Source organism: Mus caroli, unplaced genomic scaffold, assembly GCF_978045245.1.
Source record: "Mus caroli unplaced genomic scaffold, Mus_caroli_1 scaffold_19, whole genome shotgun sequence".
NCBI lineage: Eukaryota > Metazoa > Chordata > Mammalia > Rodentia > Muridae > Mus > Mus caroli.
In genome coordinates this window covers 29,963,328-29,985,000 of record NW_028227274.1, presented here as the reverse complement: position 1 = coordinate 29,985,000, position 21,673 = coordinate 29,963,328, and the positions used below count along the sequence as shown (strand labels likewise).

At 46.6% G+C, this 21,673-nt stretch overlaps 1 protein-coding gene across 2 annotated transcripts in view; it reads left to right on the top strand.

Annotated features, from left to right (window-relative positions):
• Gypc (glycophorin C (Gerbich blood group)) overlaps positions 1-18,412 on the top strand; it is a 32,698-nt gene extending 14,286 nt beyond the window's left edge. Inside the window, exons 2-3 of one of the 2 annotated variants that reach the window (XM_021151043.2) lie at positions 12,637-12,687; positions 16,074-18,411. In XM_021151043.2, coding sequence (XP_021006702.1) covers positions 12,637-12,687; positions 16,074-16,270 — 248 coding nt within the window. In that variant the 3' untranslated portion in view covers positions 16,271-18,411. Of the gene's footprint in view, positions 1-12,636; positions 12,688-16,073 lie in introns of both variants that reach the window. The other variant, XM_085833554.1, reaches the window with a different exon arrangement.
• The last annotated feature ends 3,261 nt before the right edge of the window (positions 18,413-21,673 follow it).

Here is a 21,673-nt window from a genome sequence, read left to right as displayed (position 1 = left end):
ACCACCCCCTGTGCAAAACTGGCACCCTAGGCTCTGCCATTGACTTTCAGAGAAGTCTCAGCTCACCTGAGCAGGTTCAGGAGGAAATATGGAGCAGGCATAGGGAGTGTCAGGCAGACTCCCCCTGACCCAAAAGCTGGGGCTCCACCATCCCTCTTCCATGTTCATAAAATGGTAGGTAGCACCCCAATATGGGCAAACTTTCCACATGGGATGTGCCAGACCAGTCTTATTTCAGGTGTCCTACTGAAGGTACGCCCACTTGGAAAACAAACAGTCCTCAGACTTGGAAATTGAGACTCTGGAGTTATGTGTACCTATCCCTGTCACGTATAAAATGATGTCTCCCAAGCCCAGGCAGGATTCTCCCTGACCCTGAACTGGGCTTGTCAGTTGTGTCTGTGACACAGTGTGACAAATGCCACAAGGAGTTTTCCGTGTGTGGAGAAAGGAGAGCTGTCAGAATTCTAACTCCAAGGGTAAAGTGGAGTGAAGCTTTGGGGCCGCAGAAGGAGTGAGGACTGGCCATTGGAGGTTAGGAAGTCATTGGTAGTCCCTGCATGTGTCATGGAATGTGATCCACAAGTACCACCCTGACCCACACACCGGAGGTGTTCTTGTACATCTGAAGTGTGTGTGTAGGTGTGTGCGCCTGTGCATTCTGTAGGCTAGAAAAAGTGGCAGTGTTCAATCACTCTCTGCCTTAATTCCTTTGAGGCAGGGTCTGTCCCCAAGCCTGGAGTTACATTGGAGGGCAGCCATGTAACTGAGGATACAATTACAGAAACAACCAGGCTTTGCTCTTCACATGGGTCCTAGGATACAACCTCAGGACTTCATGCTTGTATAGTAAGCACTCTTACACTGATCAATCTCCCCAGCTCCTGGTTGGATGATTGTAAAGTCACACAAGGGATGGTGAGATGACTGTCGAAATGTACTTACCATAAAGTAAAGCTTGAAAACGGGAGTTCTATCCCTGAGACACACATGGTAGTGGAAGAGGATCAACTCTCACAAATTTTCTTCTGACTTACACACACACACACACACACTAAATATATACACACATACTCAAAAATTTTAGAGTCACCTAAGAGCAGTAGACTGCAACAAGTGGGTTATATGCAGAGAGATGGCTTAAGAATAAAAAGGCAGATAATCTATTCAGGTTTGCCCTCAGTTTCCCTTTTTGTCTCTTCAACCAGTACCAGTAACCCTATGGCCAAGAAATTACTCATTGAACACCTGCTGTGTGCCAGGCCCCAAAGATGTGACAATGAGAATGACTAGCACTCATCCTCAAGAAGAGCTGATGTTCTAGTGAGAGTGGACAGACACACAGAGGAAGGCTAAATCCATCGGATAGTGCTAAGGGTTAGGGAGAATATTCAATCCAAAGAGATGAGGAAGGTAGAGGAGAGGAGGGATGAGTGTGGGGGGTGTGTGTGTCTGCATGTGTACACATGTGCATACATGTTCATATAGATGAAGATTCAAGTGTGGGAGTATGCATGCATACATATGCACACACTTATGGAGGTCTTGGGTAACCTCAGTTGTCATTCTTCAGGCACCATCCAACTTAGGTTAAGGTTTGGTCTCTCACCAGTCTGAGTCTCCCTGCCTGACCAGGGAGCCCTCAGGTTTTCTCCCCAAACACTGAGATTACAGACATACATTTCTTTAAAGGGAGTTCAGAGGATCCGACTTGGATTCTCATGCTTGGAAGGCAGGCTCTCTACCAACTGAGCCATCTTCCCAGCCCAAGAGAGTGCCATTTTATAGGATATAGCCAGGGGATATGGGCAGGTGATGTTTGAGAAAGATCTGGGAGAAGCAAAAGAGAACTGGGCATGTGAGAGGCACAGCGTGCCCTCTGTACAGCTCCGCACACCTCACAGCACAGCAGCAGGGCAGCGAGACACCGGATCAAAAGCTCAACCCAAACGTGTGAGCCACATAAGCCCTTTCCTCTTCATGACTCTGTGGTAGGGATGAAAGGCTGACTTCTGCAGGTACTCATAAACTTGGTACCACGTGGGAGAAGCAGAGAGTAACTATGACGGGTCCACAAGCAGTGATGAAAAGCAGACAAGACAAGTAGGTCACTCATGGTGAGGCCACAGTCTGTCATCTTTCCCTTGGATCACAGTGTACTTTAGGTGACTTCATATCAAGGGGCAAATAACTTCATGGTAAACACTACGCACATATCCTCATTGAACATATTTGTGCATGCATGTCCACACACACAGACACACACATACATACACACACACACACACACACACACACACACACAGGTTAAGGAGACCCAGATGGCTCCACCACCTGCAGGGCTTGGCCTCTTGGGAAGCATATTCAGCCTGGGCTTTGCTTCAGATCCCAAGCAGCTCTGAACCCTACTTACTTCTTGAGTAGGGATGCCCATGGCATCTTGTCGCTTTATCACGAAAGGATATGGAATGATCTATAGCTTCATGAGAAGTGAAATGGATCACGCATGTCAGCCAGGGACAGAGGGTAGCTGAAGGGAGAGACAGCTACCACGGGTGTATATGAGTGTGAGAACTTATATTTCTTCAGAGAGCCTTTTCCCTCCCTCCATATGCTGATAGGAGTGGCCCCTTCACCCAGGTCTGCCTCTGATAAGCCTGAAACAGTAGCTGAGCCTCTTATCAGGTAGTTGCAGAGGGTTATAGGGACTCTGCACTGCACAGTTGGTGCTGATAAGGTGGGCCTGAGCCAGACACTCAGCAGCTGCTGTCTTGGACCTGTCCCTAGAGCCGCAGTTCTCAGAAATAGGAGACTGAGACCCAGGAAATCTCATTCATTTCCTGCACCCCACAGCAGGTCAAGCTGATAACAACCTTGCTGCAGAGCATGCTTAGGGACATATAAGACTTTGCTAGGAGCCTTGGAGCAAAGCTACTGAGGGGCCCTTGGGAGCCAACGTGGTATGATAGATGGAGACCCTTTGGGATCATGGGGTTATAAAGTGTGAAGTGTCATATGTTTTTGTGAGGCTGGCACTGCTGTCCCTGTTTTAATGCCAAGACATTGAGATTCCTTCAGAGATGTCAAGATATTTCACTTAAGGTATAGTCAGATTAGAAGCCATGTTGGCTGGCCCCTCCCCCCTCCTAGAGGGCCAGTTAGACTTTTCACTGAACCTTCATATGTGTGTGCACGCACACACACACACACACATACACACACACACCCTGCTTGAAAACATCATACACTAACTACCTTTAAATTCCACATTGGCTTCCAAGTTTCTCTGACTTTGCCCCTCTAGGGTTTTCAGATGAACATCTGTGGGTTCCGCAGACAGTATTTGGGGTATACTAAAGCACTCTTGTTTATTTTCAAATGATGCTTATCGGTAATCTTGTAGTTTTAGAAGGTAATCTTAATAGAATGGGACCTAGACAATGCTGTTTTATTTTGTTTTTATTGTGGTGGTGCCAGGGATAGAACTCAGAACCTCACACTTGCCAAACACATGCTCTGCCACTAAGCTATACACTCAGCCTAGCGTAGGTGTTTTTGGAAGAGTTCTAGGTGACGTGTGTGGAGCCAGAGTTGAGAGCCAGGACTGAGAGGCTGCCCTCTCTGGGTGTGTCCTCCATGGATGGCAGGCCAGGTCACCAGGGCAGGGGAGCGTCCCCAGTACTGCAAAGCTAGTCTCTGGGCAGTGTTCCTTACTCCTCTGTTCAGTTCAGATCAAGGATGCCTCCCGCAACACTCAGCAATATCTTTTTTTCTATATTTGGTGCTAGGGAAGAAGCCCAGAACCTCAGATATGCTTAGCCAAAACTCTCACTTACTTAAACTCCCATATATAATAATGTATTTTATGTAAATTTGAAAATGTGTGATACACCTTTATTTTTAATAGTTGGAGTGATATTGTGATTTAATATAGAATTTACAGAAATATAGAATAAGTTATTCATAACCCTCTTGTCTCTCCCTACTCTTGGATAGTCCCTTCATTAACTTTTAACCACAGTCCTGCTGCAACCTCTGACCTTTTCCTTCCTGTGACCTTGACCTCACCATGTGCATCCTGAGGGTTGAAATCAGGTTGCCAGCCTTGGTGGTAATACCTTTATCTACTAAGCCATCTTGTTTGACCCTGGAAATATTCTTCCTAGTTTTAGTTGCCCCTTCTCCAGGATTTATAAAGAATATCTTGGTCTTAGGGTTTCTATTGCTGTGAAAAGACACCGTAGCCATGGCAAATCTCATAAAAGAAAACACTTAATTGAAGCTGGCTTACAGGCTCAGAGGTTTGCTGTGATGGTCAGAAGCATGGCAGCACACAGGCAGATGTGGTGCTGGAGAGGTAGCTGAGAGTTCCACATCTGGATTGGCTGGCAGGAAGGAAAGAGAGAACACTGGGCCTGAGTTGAGCATTGAAACCTCAAAGCCCACCTGCAGTGAGACACTTCCTCCAACAAGCCACACCCCCTAATGCCACTCCCTAAGCACTCAATATGAGTCTATGGGGGCCAGTCTTATTTAAACCATTACACCCTCTTTCTAGACCCTCTCTCCCATCTCATCTACTCTGCTCACACAAAAGGACTCAGCTCTCATACCCTTGTCTTTAGGATCTTTTCTTGTCCAACACTCAGCCAGGCAGACAACGGACAAAAACTTATTAATAGCACTGAACATGATAGTGACAGTGGACTAAGTAATAAGACAAGGAAAAAGGGAGGAAAATGGGCCCATGATTGATACTTATGGCCTTGGCCAATCGTATGCTCTTGTTCTTCTCTTCCAAAGTTTCATCTTTTAAAATCCCAAAATCAAACTCAAAAGGAATAAATTGAAACATATAAAATATAAAACTACATTTGATCCCATGTGAAGGCATCCATATGTCAAAAGACTGCAAGAAAGTGAAATCTGTCCTTTTTTTAGATCGTCTCCTGGGTAAGAAATTTTTACTCTGGACTGAACAATGGACCCAATCCTGTTACTGCCTTTTCTAGGGTTTAACCCATTTTTATTCTGTTATTTGGTTTGGTGAAACAAAATCTTCTCACCTTTAATAAAGAAATATTTGCAGCAGCCTGTTGGGAGATCACATTTCAGTGACTCTTCTTCCAAGGCAAACGTGGCAGGACTCAAACTGCTTCTGAAGAGCGCAGACCCTGCTAAGTGGTGAGGGGTGTGGCATTGGTCATTGCAGCAGGAAGCTCTATCAGTCTGCCCACCTACCAGGGTTCAGACTTCAACCACACTTCCTACAGTTGAAGAAACCAGCAGGAATCCCGTGGATTCCTGACTTGCAACTGAGTCTAGGTGTGTTGGGTTTCCTCTGATTAGTCTCTGATATTTATCACTTTCTATCAAAGAAACAATGTACATGGCAGCTGGCTTGTGTTATGGGACTTCCGCTGACAAGAGGAAGGATTATATATGCATTTGTGGCTTCTTTGCTTTAAAAACATAAATTAACCTGGACGGATGTGAATCACAAGACCTGGAAGGGAATGGGGAAGATGGAGCAGGAGCTTGCCAAGGGTGACAGATTGAGAAGTTCATAGAACATTCTAACAGCTAGGGAAATGGTAGGAGCAGGGCGTAAAGGAATCATGGGGCAGGATAGGTGGAGAGAAACAGCCTATCCTGCTGGGCAATGGTGGCTCACGCCTTTAATCCCAGCGCTTGGGAGGCAGAGGCAGGTGGATTTCTGAGTTCAAGGCCAGCCTAGTCTACAGAGTGAGTTCTAGGACAGCCAGGGCTACACAGAGAAACTCTGTCTCGAAAAAACAAAAAAGGAAAAAGAAAAAAAGAAAAAGAAACAGCCTATCCTCCCATAAGCATAGTCAAAGACATGACAGGGGTGGGACAGGGCTGGCAGCTTCCTGACTCCATCCCAGATGCAAAGAGGAAATGAACTGGTGACTCCCATGAGTCTTTTTTCCTGCCCTGATACCTAGCAGACAGGATTTGGAGGGGTGAAGAAGGGCAAATAGCACACGGGACCCCTCAGGAAACCCAAATGGCTCAGATGATAAGTTCACACTGGCCCTGAGCCTTCTGCCGTCTCATCCCCCACAGCACAGGTCCAGGCTTCTGGTTTCTGAGGCCGTGTGTGTGTGTGTGTGTGTGTGTGTGTGTGCTTATGACCACATATGCACACAGGAGAATAAGAAGAGATCTCACATAGGAGCCATCCAGGATACTCTCATGTCTTTCTCTACATACTAGAGCCCTTGTAGCTGGGATGGACAGGGAGTCAAGACTCCCACCAAATCTCTGGTAACAAATTCCAAGCTCCCTCTGTCGCCCACTGAGGAGACCTCTCAAAGAACTGTGAAGTGGCTTTTTGAAATGGTTGTGTTATTTTATTTGCATATTGTTGTCTCTACCCCTACCCTGCCAGTGTATTCCTAACATTTAAATCTAAATACACTCTGTCTTCTGCCATACCCTTTTCAAATGAGTCAAACTGTAGGGTTGCCCAGAGAAGCCAAAGCAATAGAGAGCACTGGGGTTCTGCACAAAGAACATCCACCTTGAAAGTTTGCCTCTACAATACCCTAAGTCTTCTCCCAAAGTCTTTTAAGAAAGTTAAGTTCAACGTAGGAAAACAGTTATCTGAGGAATTTACATCCAGCCTGTGGAGAGCTAAGTGGTTTGCTGTGTCAGGAACAGTGTCTATGACTCCCACCTGGTCCTTATCAGTATGGCTTCCTGCAGGCCTGGCCACAGCCCTCAAAGAGAGGTTCTCCCCTGTGTATCCGTACCCATCCTGTAGCCCTGAAGCTCTCTCAGAATCTCCCAGGATCAAGAGGAAAGGATGCTGCAGGCAGAGCAGGAGGACACCCACTTCCTGCTCCCCTGCCCTTCCTTCCTTCCCTCCAGGATGCCTGGCTGCCCTTCCTTCCCTCCGGGATGCTTGGCTAGTGGACTTTCCTCTTTGGGGCCACATTGTAGCCTGAAGCCTCAGAGCCCTTGGCCCCGTTTTGCTCGCCTTGCCTGTTGGAGCTCTGTTGTCTGCCTTGAATTGTGGAAACTCAGCCTCTAATCATGATGCTATCCAAGGACTAGGGAGGTAGCTGTTAGCAAAGGGGAGCTGGAAGACCTGAGTCTGATCCCCAGAGCCCATGTAGAAAGCCCAGCAGGTTCAGTTTGTGGCACTTGCAACTCCAGCACTGGGAGGTAGAGACAGGAGGATCCCTGAGACTCACATACCAGTCAGGCTAGCTAATTGGAAAGCCCTAGGTTTTAGTGAGAGATCCTGTCTCAAGAGTCAAGGTGGACATTGTCCTGAGGAATAAAGCCAGAGAGTGGCCTCTAGCCTATGACCCACCCACGTGCATGCCCACCCATGGGAACACTCACACCCACACACAAGAGACTAATCCAAGTGAAAGCTTCAAAACTCCTCTCAACCTCTTCCTACCCAACTGACCTGCTTGTTATGAGCATAGGATCTGCTGCTGCCCAAGAAGGAAAGAACACCTTCCCATCCATGTGCAGGCAAATGAGCCCCCTAGAGTTAGCATGGCTAACTAAAACATCATTATTTACACATGTAATCTGACCAAGGCCATTGAGTCACATCATTAGGTACCCAATCATACTGAAAATGCAGCTGTAGTAAGTTAATTGAGTGCTTTAGAGACGTGGCAAACAGGAACATGCAAGAGCCAGTTGGGAAGCAAGGACTTAGACATCTGTGCACTGTGACCCGGGGACGCAGGAGCTGCTGGTCTGTACTAGAGTCACATGTATGAGGGTGTTCAAAGCACATATGGGCACACATGCATGAAGAAGACATAACCCTCAGCCGCTGTCCATGGGATCCATGCCAGGACCTTAATAAATGACGGCCATCTGTGTAACTAGGAGCTTGGTTGTACCTCTGTGGGCTCCCTGTTTAGAGAACCTCAGTATGTACTAAGAAGTTGTGTAAGAAGTACTTAGAGGACCTCACAAAGCACTTACTGTAAAGTCAGTGCTCCCGAATGGTATGTGCTGTGGATGCAAGAGGTGGTTTGAAGAATCATCCTTGAGAAAGCACATTTTAAGACAGGGTTTTACTGGCCTGGCACCCTCCAGGTAGACTAGGCTGGCCGGGCAGTGTACTCCAGGAATTCCCACGCTAGAGTTACAGGTGTGTGTCTGACTTTTTTTTTAAACATAGATTCTGGTGCTTAAACTCAACTAAGTCACCTGCTCTGCTCCTACAAAGGGTTTTATATAAATGAGTCACTCCATAAGCTTTGGTTTGTGGCCAACCAAGAGTGTCTTTCCCTTATTAAATATTTGTGTAATCGTTACTCTTACATCTCTGTGACAAAATGCCTGACAGACACAACTTCAGGGGTGCAAGGTTTGTTTTTCCCTTGTGATCTGAGAGGGAGCTGTTCCCATTACCCGGAATCTGAGAATACCGAGTAGAACCAGTACTGGGCATAACCTTCCAAAGCTCATTACAGGAGTTACTAAGGTCAGAGACTGAGCCCTGGCAGCTCGAATAAGGCAGGCTCTGCCCATCCCCAATAACCCAATTAAAGAGGCAAATTAACGGTAAGAGAAGGAAGAGGCTGTTTTGTGAATCACGGGGGCCCAGTGATTCCTCCCCTCACATAACCGTCTTCCTCTGGTGGTACTGACATGACATGCAGATTTAAATTCATTGCAAGAGGTATGCATAGCTAAATAGTCCTGGGGCGGGTGGGTCGTATCCATCACTGACTTATCATTGTGAGAGACAGACAGACAGAAGACAGGGTCTTGTATGGACTTTTGAAACTTCAAAGTCCACACCCAGTGACATACCTCCATAAGGCCACACTCCTGATAATTCCCAAACAGTTCTCTCTCTGGTGACTAAGCATTCAAATATATGAGCCTACGGGGGCCATTCTCACTCAAATCAACATATCATCTTGACCCAAGTCATGACATTTTTAGCAATGATAATGTCTTAGTTAGGGTTTTATTGCTGTGAAGAGACACCATGACCAGGGTAACTATTATAAAAGACAACATTCAATAGGAACAGGCTTATAGTCTCAGAGGTTCAGTCCATTAGCATTGTGGCAGGAAGCATGGCGTTGTGCAGGCAGCGTTGGTGCTGGAGGAGCTGAGAGTTCTACATCTTGATCTGAAGACAGCCAGATGGAGACTGTCTTCCACAGGCAGGCAGCCAGGAGGAGCATCTGACTCCACACTGGGTGGAGCTTGAACATAGGAGAACTCAAAGCCCACTTCCTCCAACAAAGCCACACCCACTCAAACAAAGCCATACCTCCTAATAGTGCCATTTGTTGTGGGCTAAGCATTCAAACACATGAGTCTATGGGGGCCACACCTATTCAAACCACCACAGACAATAACAAATATCCAAATGACTTGACTTATGCCAAGCACTGTACTTGATCCTTAGCACATATTAACAGTAATCTTACGTGGTTGAGCAAACCATATTTAATGTGAAAAAAAAAAAAAAACCATAAATACATCACTCCCCAAAGACAGTCTGAATCTGAGTTGCCACACACTCACCAGACTGCTGTGTGTGAGGTAAGTGTGCTGACCTTGAAGGGATGTGGGCTGGACAGGTGAAGGCTCTGTCAATGCCTCATAGCATCCTGAGTATCTTCTCTCTCCATAAGTGCCTAGATGGGGATGTAACAGGTGTGTTCAGGTCTTCCTGAGCTACATCTACCTCTGAAGAAGCTCAGGGCTGTGAGGCCACAGCTGAGGGGGATGAACAATCCCCTCTTGGCTCCTCATAACATCTGGGTATCTCTGTCTCCATTGGCATTTGGATAGTGAAGAGCTCTTCCTTCAGACAAGCATTTCCCCATCCCATCACCCCAGTTGCCCTTAAAGTAATCGGCAGTGATAATTTTTCCTTTAATTGCTTTTGCCGTAATCAGCAGTGGTTGTAGTTCCTTCACATGTGCATTCAGCTGAGGGTTTGTTTAGCCTCCAGAGAACACGGCTGAAAACACTGTGGTCTCATAAGCCATTGATCAGAGGGATACATGCATTTCAGAGCCAGCACCAGAGTCCTCTCCCATACCCCAACAACAGGTATGGGGACAGGCAGAGGAACAGGCAAGTGACAAGTTCTCATCCTCAGTTGTGCTAGGTTTTCAGCAACATTAGCTGGCTCCAAAAAAGAAAGGAGACACCAACCAAGAGTCATGCCAGAGGAAGGTGTGCTAAGGTTTGTATTTATTAGATAAAAGATTGTGGGGGCCTTCCGGTCTATTTACCTTGCCATCTTCGGCCAAAGGTATAATGCTTAGCATCTGAACTGGGCTGTTCGCTCTGAAGATACACCATCATAAGCTCAGTGGTCCTCAGACCAAGGCTCCAAAACCAGCAGTGGCTAGGACTATATGAGGAATAGGAATTCTCAGATCACGTGGGGACCTGGCAAAGTCAGTGAAGTGCTTGCCTTGAAAGATGAGGACCCTCAGTTTGTTCCTCCAGAATCCATGTTTAAAAACAGTCACGTAGGGTACCACATGGTTGTAACCTTAGCACCAGGGAAGCAGAGATGGGAGGATCAGAGAATCCCTAAGGTTCACTAACAAGCCAGCCTAGCCTAATCAGCTAGTTCCAGGATAATGAGAGACCCTGCTTCAGAAAGCAAAGTGGGTGGATGACAGTGCTTAGGTTGTCCTCTGTGTTCTCTCTCTCTCTCTCTCTCTCTCTATCTCTATCTCTATCTCTCTCTCTCTCTCTCTCTCTCTCTCACACACACACACACACACACACACACACACACACAGACAGGCACACACACAGTACTGCAAGTTCTCAGCTCCCATCATTGACTACCTCCAGTCTTGGGGTTTCCCTGGTCCCAGGGGATGCTTACACATGCATTCTCTTCAGTTTGAGAGTGAGAAGGTGAGAAGTGTCCATCTCGCCTCATTATCACCTGCTGGTCCTGATTTCCTGTGCCTGCTTTGTACTGCCCCCGGGTATGATCCTACCACAAGAAAGGTTAGAAGGACTATAAAAGGATGAAAGTCCAAGCCTGTGTAATTCCCTCCCTCCACAGAGCTGACATCTTGTGCTCCATATGATGAAAGCAGCGATCTCTTCCTTTACCATTTATAAGCCAACAAACGCTCCTGGTGAAACAGAGAGGGACAGACAGGACAGTGACAATTCCACACTGCCACCCTTGACAGCCTGGAGAGAGCCCTTAGAGTTTTCCGGTTCCGGATTAATTAATTCAAACCAGAATTCAGTGTTGGCACTGAAAAGAATCTCAAGAGTAGCTAGGATAATTAAGAAGAGATTCCATTAAGATATTTTAATATAGACTTAAGCATAGAGGTCAGGAGAAAAGAAGAGAATTAAAGGAGGAAAAATACATGCTGAGCGCCTGAGTGTGGGGCTTCTCAAAGATGCACAGAAGGTAAGACAATTCCCAAGTCTCTCAAATCTCTCCAGGGAGAGTCGCAGTGAGCTGGTGTAGCATTAGCTCTTCGTTTCAGTCAGGGTTCTCTAAATGGATGAATGTGTATTAAAGGAGGGCTTCTTAGATTGCCTCCTAGCATGTGGTCCAGGTAGTCCCAGAAATTAACATCTCCCACTGGAAAGGCTGAGAAGCCTGTAGTTGCTCAATCCACAGGACTGGATGTCTTAGCAGTTCCAATCTGGCACTGCAGTGCTGGAGGGTTCCTGTAGAGTTGTTGGTCTTTAGTCTATGTTCGAATGCCAGAGAAGTCGGTTCTAATATGGGTGAAGGATGCTGCAGCAACAGAATTCTAGAGTGATAGCCCATCCCTTTTCTTATATCCCCAAGACATGCCCTGCATTCTTTATTAACTCTCATTGTTTATTATCATTATTATTATTTTACTGAGTTTTGTTTACTTATTTTGTGGTTTACTTATTTAATGTGGGGGTGCACATGTGTACCTGTCTGCACATCACTGCATATACCTTGGAGCACATGTGGAGGCCAGAGGACAGCTTCAGGAGTCAGTTTGCTTCTTCCACTGTGTGGGTCCCAGAACTCCTTCATGGCTTCCAGTACCTACATCTTAGATGGTGAACTCATGAGGCTGTAACATAGAGTCTATTGTGTCCTGTGTACTCTAGTATCTCCAAAGACCACTTGTAGCTGAGAGAAGTCAGAGGAGAATAATGGCTGCAATCAGTTGAGAGTCCTAAGACTTCAACTTCCTCCTCCTATTAGAGGATATCAAAAGCTCCATTGCCATTATCATAAACATGCTACCTCTGTATTTTTTTGGCTGAGTTGCCATGGATACCTAGCCAAACAGTCTCCACTCCAAGATGGTGATTATATTATACCTGGATGAAAATGTCCACACTACAACCAGAATCTGCAAGGTGTGGGCATGGACTTCTGTGATGTAATTCAGTGGGGAGCTGACATAGTTGAGGAGTGCCCTGGGATTCATAGGATGTTCTCAATCTTGTTGCATAGCCAGGCAGAGCTGGGTCTGTGCCTTCCAGAAGAGGTCAATGTTCCCTGTGCTTTTCTCTACACAGGCAAGTCACCAGGCTGCTTGCAAGTGATCAGGGGATGCTTACAAGCCAAGGTGCTTCTGACTGTGGTCTTCCTTCCTCACCGTGGGTTTTTGCTTTTATCCACAGAGCCTAACCCAGGGAAGTCCTACGGCATTATGGAGATTGCCATCATTGCAGGTGAGCTGGCTGGCAGTGCCTTTCTAGCAGCCAAGAAAGATCCCAGCCAGAACTGGCTTGAGCATCTATCTGGGTGGAACGAGAACTGGCTGTGGCTGCTTTCCTCCTGTTCTACTTTGCCTCCTGTTGCTGGGATAGACACTTTGACCAATGACAACCTGAGGCGTACAGAGTTTATGTAACTGATCTTTCCATGTCGCAGCCCATCATTGAAGGAAGCCGTGGGAAGAGCTAGAGCCCAGAGAGGGGCAGGAACCATGGATGAAGGCTGCTGACCAGCATGTTTCTGCTAGCTTGCTCAGCTATGGTTCTTATACAGCCCAGGCCCACCTGCCATGGGATGGAACCACCCACAGTGTTAGCCAAAGTCAGGAAAACGCCCCAGAGACATGTCTACAGGCCAATGTGGTTAAGGCAGTTCCTCACTTGAGATTCCTCCTCCTAGGTGCATATAGATTTATGCCAAAGTAACAAAAATTATGTGTCCGCCCCAGAGGGAGCTTTGAGGATGTAGGAGGTGTCACATACAGTGCCTGATAGGAGTAGGGACAAAAGGGTGAATTACACGTTAAAGGACATCCTTTCTCTGGACCTTAGATCCCCAGAGACTCAGGCTGAACAATGAGTTATCTGTGTTATAAATTAAAAAAAGAAGATAAAAGAAAAGCTTAGTAGAAAAGAAAATCGAGACAAAGTCCTCTACAGAAGGGCTCTGCAGGGGTGGAGTTTGAAGCACCATGGCTCCTGGCAGTCAGAGTGAGGTCCTGAGGTGGGGAAGCATCAGGAGAGGGGTGCCCTGTACAGCATGATGTGGATTCTGAAGGGAGAAAGCAAAGGCAGTTTCTGACTCTTACAGTTTGGGATGGTGGCAGGGGGACTCAGGAGGGGGTGGAGAGAGGTAGGGATGAGTTCCACAACATGTGATCTGGCCTATGTGCTGAGAGTCACAACACAGGAAGCCGGTAGATTAAAAGCAGGGTTATAATCCAAGGTTTTCAGGGTTCTGGATCCCAGCTAGGCTTGCTCCCAGATGCAAAGGGTCAGGGAGACTCAATTGAGTGTGAGAATTGCAGGGTCCCAGTCACCTCCAGGGCTGCATTTGAGAGAGACTGCAGGACAGTTGCCTGATTTTTTTTTTTTTTCAGGTCCACTTCCCCTGTATCTTTTCTTTTGCACTACCTCTGGTGGGTGGTGGTCTGAAAGGGGGGTCAAAGTGTTTAAGAACCATCATTTTTTTTTTATATTTTTATTACATATTTTCCTCAATTACATTTCCAATACTATCCCAAAAGTCCCCCATAGCGCCCCCCACTTCCCTACCCACCCATTCCCATTCTTTTGGCCCTGGCATTCCCCTATATTGGGGCATATAAAGTTTGCAAGTCCAATGGGCCTCTCTTTCCATTGATGGCCGACTAGGCCATCTTTCGATACATATGCAGCTAGAGACAAGAGCTCCAGGGTTCTGGTTAGTACATCATGTTGTTCCAACAATAGGGTTGCAGATCCCTTTAGCTCCTTGGGTACTTTCTCTAGCTTCTCCATTGGGAGCCCTGTGATACATCCAATAGCTGACTGTGAACATCCACTCCTGTGTTTGCTAGGCCCCGGCATCGTCTCACAAGAGACAGCTATATTTGGGTCCTTTCAGCAAAATCTTGCTAGTGTATGCAATGGTGTCAGCGTTTAGAAGCTGATTATGGGACGGATCCCTGGATACAGCAGTCTCTAAATGGTCCATCCTTTCATCACAGCTACGAACTTTGTCTCTGTAACTCCTTCCCTGGGTGTTTTGTTCCCAATTCTAAGAAGGTGCACAGTGTCCACACTTTGGTCTTCATTCTTCTTGAGTTTCATGCGTTTATCAAATTGTATCTTATATCTTGGGTATCCTAAGTTTTGGGCTAATATCCACTTATCAATGAATACATATTGTGTGAGTTCTTTTGTGATTGTGTTACTTCACTCAAGATGATGCCCTCCAGGTCCATCCATTTGGCTAAGTTGCCTGATTTTTATGAGCAAGAGAGCAGCAGCTAACAGGTCTGTGACCTAACTCTGTAAGTGTGAGGCACAAGTAGATAAGCTAACCCAGGTTTCTAGGATTTCACATCTCCCTCATCTCTTATGCTAGCTAGTCCGTGCCCTGGCTCACACCTCCATCCTAAAGGCTGGACCCTGGGCAGGTGGCTTCCTACTTGTGGCTCGAGAGCAACCAAGCTTGGGTGGTGTCTTGCGCTGCTCCCTTCTTTACGATCCAGTCTTCTCACTTGCTGATGCATAGCTCAGGGATCATCTTCAGCTAAAAATAGAGAAGCAACAGGAAGCCATCACAGACACCTGTTGATTTCATGTAGCTGACCATTTTCTCGTTCATGTAGGTCCTGAGTCCTTCTTTTTCTCAAGGAGTTTTAACAGTTCCTGTCACAGTTGTAGCAAGCTTAGGAAATTGTTCGATATAATTGAGACATGGGAGCTACCTTCCCCAGCATTATTTCTGCAGTAACCCTGTACGTTGATTCTACAGCTTCAAACCTAGTGACCAAATTTTAAACACCTCCCATAGGTCTATTGCCCCTTGTAAATTTCCCTTTCCAGACTCTAAGTAATCTAACCCCTCCTGTCCCACCTTCTGCTCTGTTTCTCTGGTTCCTGGAACCTAGCATATCCTTGGCAATACCCTGGGCACATCATCCACTGAATGACCTAGTCCACCTCTTCCTGGAGACCTAGGAAATCCTCACCCCACAAGAATGAATGGTGCAGCTGGTAGGGATAGCTCTCAAAAAAGGACCTCCCCCACCCCATCACACCATACCCAGTCTTTTCCCCCTATGAATTCTATGGGAAGGGTAACTGATATATATGTTTTCAGTACTGACCATTTGGCACTAATCAACCGGTTAGTTGGTCTTCTTTTCCTCTCCCATTCCCAGCTTCCCTCAGTTGCCTATAGTTCTTTACATAGGTTGAGGCCTCATGGGATGTTTCAGGCAAGTTTGGCAAGTTTATTGGTGTCAGCCTTGTTCAGCTCACATTTGGGTAACCATTGGGTGAATTTTTATGTTGATTGATGGTCTCTGGCTATGTGAGCCTTTGTATACTGGGCATGTCCTTTCCCATGATGCATCTTATTTTAATCATATATATGCTCAATCATGCACAGATGTAGGCTAGTAAATAGAGATTATTTTTCCTCCAGTGAAGATTGTGGACAGTAGTTCCACGGGCCCAAATATCCCTGTACTATATTGCTGATTGGTCATGGCTACCTGATCTTGCCAAAGAGTACTCTGCTCCAATATGGGCATGATGCTCTTCCCAGAGGAAAGAGTCATGCTGCAACACTACCCCAGACTGACCTGCATCCTGTCTCCCTCTTGCAGCTGTGATCACTGCTGTGGCCTTGGTCCTGGTCTGCCTCCTCTTTCTCATGCTTCGCTACCTGTACAGGCACAAGGGTACCTACCACACCAATGAGGCCAAAGGCACAGAGTTTGCAGAGAGTGCTGATGCAGCCCTGCAAAGTGACCCTGCCCTCCAGGATGCTGGGGACACCAGCAAGAAGGAATACTTTATCTGAGGGGTAGCAGACTTGACATCCCTGCAAGATGCTTCTGGCTGCAGGAAAGGAAGTACCCCCCGCTGTGTACCACCATTATCAGCACCAGGAAGCCCCCAAGGGCACCCCAAGACTCTTACTGCCAGGAAACCGATACATATGGGAGGAGTCAAAGCCCAGAGCACCTCTTCCAGGGACTCATTGGCCACCCAGTGGCATTGGCTCTGCAAGGAAGAGAGAACATCTGGATACCCAGGTCTCCCTGGGGTGATGCAGGTATCATCTCACCAGCTTGGAAGTCCTCCTCAGTGTGCATGAGGTGGTCTGGACCTGGGAGTGGGACGTATAGAAGTGGGACATCTAGAAGCTGCCTGGGAATGATGGCATCAAGTGTCAGTCATTGACATTTGGGAAGACCAGCAAATGCCAGAGCTAAAACTCTTCATCTCCCATGCAGCTCAAGACGATTACAAATAAGTCTGAAATGTAACTGAGCCCATTCTATATCAAACGGCACTACTCTAAGTGTCTGGGAAATGTAAATGCCACCCATTGCTGGCTTTTCTCTGGTAGAACATTGTGTCTGTGTGTACCCTGAAAGGATTGTCTAACTCTGTCCAAAGAAGAGGGGGAAGGGTGACCTTTCCCCTCGCCAGTCCCAGCTACAGGAAACAAATGGAAAGAGGATACACAGTAACCAGGCCACTGGCTGAAGCACTGATTTCTTGATAAACAATTTTAAAAAGAGAGTTGTGCTCAACAACCATGAGTGAACTCCGTCATGCCAGAGTCCCAGTGCAAATGCCTCTGTGTTAGAAGAGACTGCAGATCCCCGGACCTGGGTTTGGCTACCGGCTCCTCTTTATTGGTCTTAGGACCTTCAGCCATGTGTTTGACCTCTCCAGCTTTAACGTTGGCCTTTCTCAAGTGGAAATGATACTGAGTTGCTTTACCTCTGGCTCCTGACTCCCAGCATTGTGGGCGGGGACAGAAGCATCAGATGCTAGCCATTCGCTGCATTACAGTGGATGCGTGGCTTGCCTGCCTGTGTTGGCCAATAGAATTCATCTTTGCACCACCTCTAAAAGCCCCCTGAGAAGTCACTAATTTAGATTTAATAACAGGGAGGAAATGAACGAATTAGCCAACCCCTTCCAGGTAAGATTGCCAGCGGCTCTGCAGTTTCTCTAAGGCCAGCATTGCTGTATTGAAAGACCGCCCCTCAGGAGCCCCCTCAGCTGTGCTATCTCCACCTAGCAGCCAGCAAAAAAGGAGCCTGAGAGACTAATGAGGATGCAAGCTTAGTCAAGTATGGCCACCAGCCAAAGGAGCTATGATTCCTCCGAATGTTGTGGGGAAGAGAAGCAGTGATTCAGTTATAACAAGGGCCAGACGACCCCAGAACGGAGGATGTCTGTGTTCTCATCTGTGAAGTAAAAGGCTGGCCACAGTTGACACCCATTAATCTAGAGAGACCTTATCTGAAACCCTAGCGGATGCTTGAAACCCAAGGCAGTATTGAACCCCCTTGTATTCGGCTTTTCTGCACATACTTATGTTGAGATTTAATTTATAAATTAGGCACAGTAAGAAATTAACTGCAGTAACTAACAGCACAGTGGTATAATTAGAGCTATAAAGCTGTAATAAAAGATTCTTGAGACTATGAATTGTTTAGGTTTGGAAGTTTTCATTTAATATTCTCAGATGACAACTGGCTATGAGTAATTACAACTTCAGAAAGCACCTGTAAATGGGCCCGCTACTATATCTGCCCACACTGGAGATGACACTACACAACTACAGTAGCCTAGGAAATAATTAACTGTAGAAAAAACAAACAAAAGGTGTAGCCATGTGTTTATCAGGGAGCTGAGAAAATACCATAATTAAGCAGAGTTGAATTCAACTGAGGTATCTCAGTCACTACAAGGCCAGGTAGACTGGATCCTGAAGTGGGTAGCTGAGAAATGTTACAATTTCAACTGGGCTTGGCCAGAGATCCACCATATCATCACAGGATATTTGTGGATTTTCTTCATTTTTATGGAGGGGGGAGTGCTGTTGCACACATGTGTCCTCCAGAGGATATCTTGAGGAACTTGGTTCTCACCTATGATGTGGGACCTGGGAACATGTCTAGGAAACACTAAAGGCCTTCTAATTTTGTTCTCTATGGTGACATCACTTCTAGCATTTTGGGGTGCACCACTCGGGGCTTTGTCTTCATAGAAATGAGCATAGTGACTGTTCAGTGGGCCCGGAAGAGAGACTTAAGCAGGCACAGACATACTCCTCCTGGCATAGGATGGTCTGAGAGTCCCCAGGCCTCCAAGACGGCTGGCTTTCCTGTCTGCTCATCTGTTCCTCCTTCCCCTAGGAGGCCCCAGAGCATCTGTGATGTTTTGGGAATGCATGCCCAGTGCACACTGAAGTTTTCATAAGCTAGTAAGAGGGAGGAGAGGAAGAGGGAATAAAGAGGAAGAGAAGGGAGAGAGGAAGAAAGAGGGGCCTCAGAGAGGAAAGGTGTAGGAAGAGGGCAGAGGTCTGGGCACACAGCGACAAGTCCCAGCTCCACAGTGTGAAGGCTTCCTTTAACCCCACAGTAACCATGCCAGTGCGGACCCTCTCCTGCCCCTCAGAGTTAGAGACTCAGAGAGGCTGAGGACTGCTGGAGCTTATGGTGCTTCTGACAAGAGGACCATCAGACAGTTGGCAGGTTGGAGACCATGATTTGGGGCTCTACAGAGAACAGAGCAGTAAGACCCAAGGCTTGGAATTTTAGAACAACTCACTAGTCATGGAGCCCAACACCCTAGACCAGGTGTCTGCTGTCCAGCACCTTTGCCCACAAAACCTGTCATCCTAGGACACCATTCCCATCGGTGGTGAGAGCTGACTGACTGAGAGAAGCTTCTGTGAGGGTGACCGTCACACGGGGCCGCTGGCCTGTCATTGAGAGTATAATTAAGAAGGCAGCACTGTCTACTAGGAGTTACTGAACTCCCCATCTGTCTCTGCCTCACAAAGCGATTTGTACAGCAACCAATGAACAACACCCAATAATACTGATCTTTGGTTTACACACACACAAACACATGCACGCACAGAATGCACGTGTGCATGCGTGTGTGAGAACACCCATTATATCAGAAGCTTAAGGCCATGCCCCATGTAGCTCTCGCCCTTTCTCTGGGACAGATAGTTAAGAAATTTACTGTGGCCTTGGAGCTCCTTCCTTCAGTGGCTACCAGATAAATTTATGGTCCCATCAAGTACCCGGCTCCACATGTGCCAGGAGTCACATAGATTAAACCACATGGTGTAAACACACACACACACACACACACACACACACACTTCCCTAAAACCTTACAAAAGCCATATATCCCCTTAGTTCTGGAGAGAATTTCTTTGAAGTAGCTCTCTTCCCCTCCCCCTCCCCCTCCCCCTCCCCCTTTCCTTCTCTTCCCCTCCTCTTCCCCCTCTTCCTTTTTGTCTCCTTCAGCTCCCCATCACATTTTACCCAAACAGGTGCCTTTTTTTTTTTTTTTTTTTTTTTTTTACTGTTTCTTTTACTTTAAGTTGACTCTCATAATGGTCAAAATTCTCTCCTACCTCAAGGCCTCACCATGGTTGCAAAGAGCTCTCTCCTAATAGAGCCCCTTCTGAAGAGTGGCTGGTCTCACTTCCTTCCATCAAATCTGCTGATTTTCTCTCCACTCCTGTGCTGTAACAGCACACGCATCCACGGACACTCGTATTTTACACACCTGGTGTCAAACTCCGCTGAGGCTCCAGTGCCTTACAGGTGCTCACAGCACGTCCATCTCTTGCCAGGAGAGCTGGGAAAAACCATGGCGTCCAATGCCTTAAGATAATAAAGTGCTGTCTGTCTTGTGTAATTTCCTGACTGTTGTGACAATGTATAAAAAAGAAGAAAACAGAAGGATTGTGTGTGTACACTTTCACCCTGACATACAGCAGAAAACTACTGAGCTAGAGCAGTTAGGGGGCAGGAATCATCTCTATTTAGTAAGGACCTTTAGAGGCAGGTGTGTGTGTGTGTGTGTGTGTGTGTGTGTGTGTGTGTATGTATGTATGTGTGTATGCGTGCAAAGAGTCAGCCACAGACATTTATTAGGTCCTGTGTAACTGTGGAGATTGCATAGCTATAAATACTATTTTTGCCTTCAAGAGTTTGAGGCTTAGTAGGGAAAGAAAGTCTACACAAATGTTCACAGCTCTAAAGTGTTGCAGATGCTAAAGGCCAAGAGGTACAAATTTGAAAACTGAAAGAAAAGAGAGAGAGAGTCATAGTTCATCTAAGAGTAAGGCAGACTTAGGAAGAGCCCCAGAGAGGAAGGATATTGGGTCAGCAGAACAGAGCTAGACCATAGGAGAGCTGAGGCCCCAAGGTAAGGAAGTTGGAATTTGTTACATGTGTATCTGGAGCCCCTAACATAACAGGTCAACATCTGTTATAAGGAAAATGCAGTGGCCAGATCATGCAGAAAATGGCCAGTGGAAATCAACAGAAGGCAAGGGGGCTGGAAAATAACTCAGTCAGTAATGTGCTTGCCTTGCAAGCATAAGGACTCAAGGTTGTGCCCCCCAGAACCCTCCTAAACGGCTAGATGAAGCTTTGTGTTGCAACCCTAAATGGAGCATCTGCACCATACTCCCCAATTCCCTGGGCTCAATGAACATAAAATAAAACATGACCTGAAAGATTGTTATAAGAGACAGTGTTTGGAAAGGACCATTGCAAAATAGCACCACTGAACATTTGCAGCCTCTGTGGTAGTCTGAACAAAACCAGCACAAGAGCAAACCAGACGGCTCCACAGCATGGGTTGCCGAGGGACTCCTGAGGCTCTGTCCCTAGCTGAGGAGCCAAGTTGAAGGCTGCTTTGGGATGGAGAGTTACTTGTTTTCAGGGATGAAACCCCAGGTGAGCTGCCCATCTCCCAGTGGATAGATTTACGTCCCATGCACATACAGGCAGTGCTAATTGAACTCGGGATTTATGAAAAAGAGAGATCGTAAAACTGAATCCAATCAAAACACATGCACACATGTAAGCAATTCTCAAAGAATAGATAAAAACACATTTGAAAGACAAAGCCAGACCTCGTAGTAAGCATATTTGTATTCTAAGGGTGTGTGTGTGTGTGTGTCAGGAGGGTGGTGGTGCAGGGTGGAGACAGACAGTTCCCTGGACCAGCCTAAGTAAGCTAGCAAGAGACTCAGATTCAAAACCACAAGCTGTCCTATCTCATTTCCCTCTGCAGTTCATCCCTCCTCACTCCTTAATTTGTATTTAGGAGATGAGATTCCAGGGCAGAGAAGAAATGGGTCTGTGTGCTCAATTTCCTGCTATCGAGAGATTAGAGCGGATTTTAAAGACAGAGAGCAGAGTTA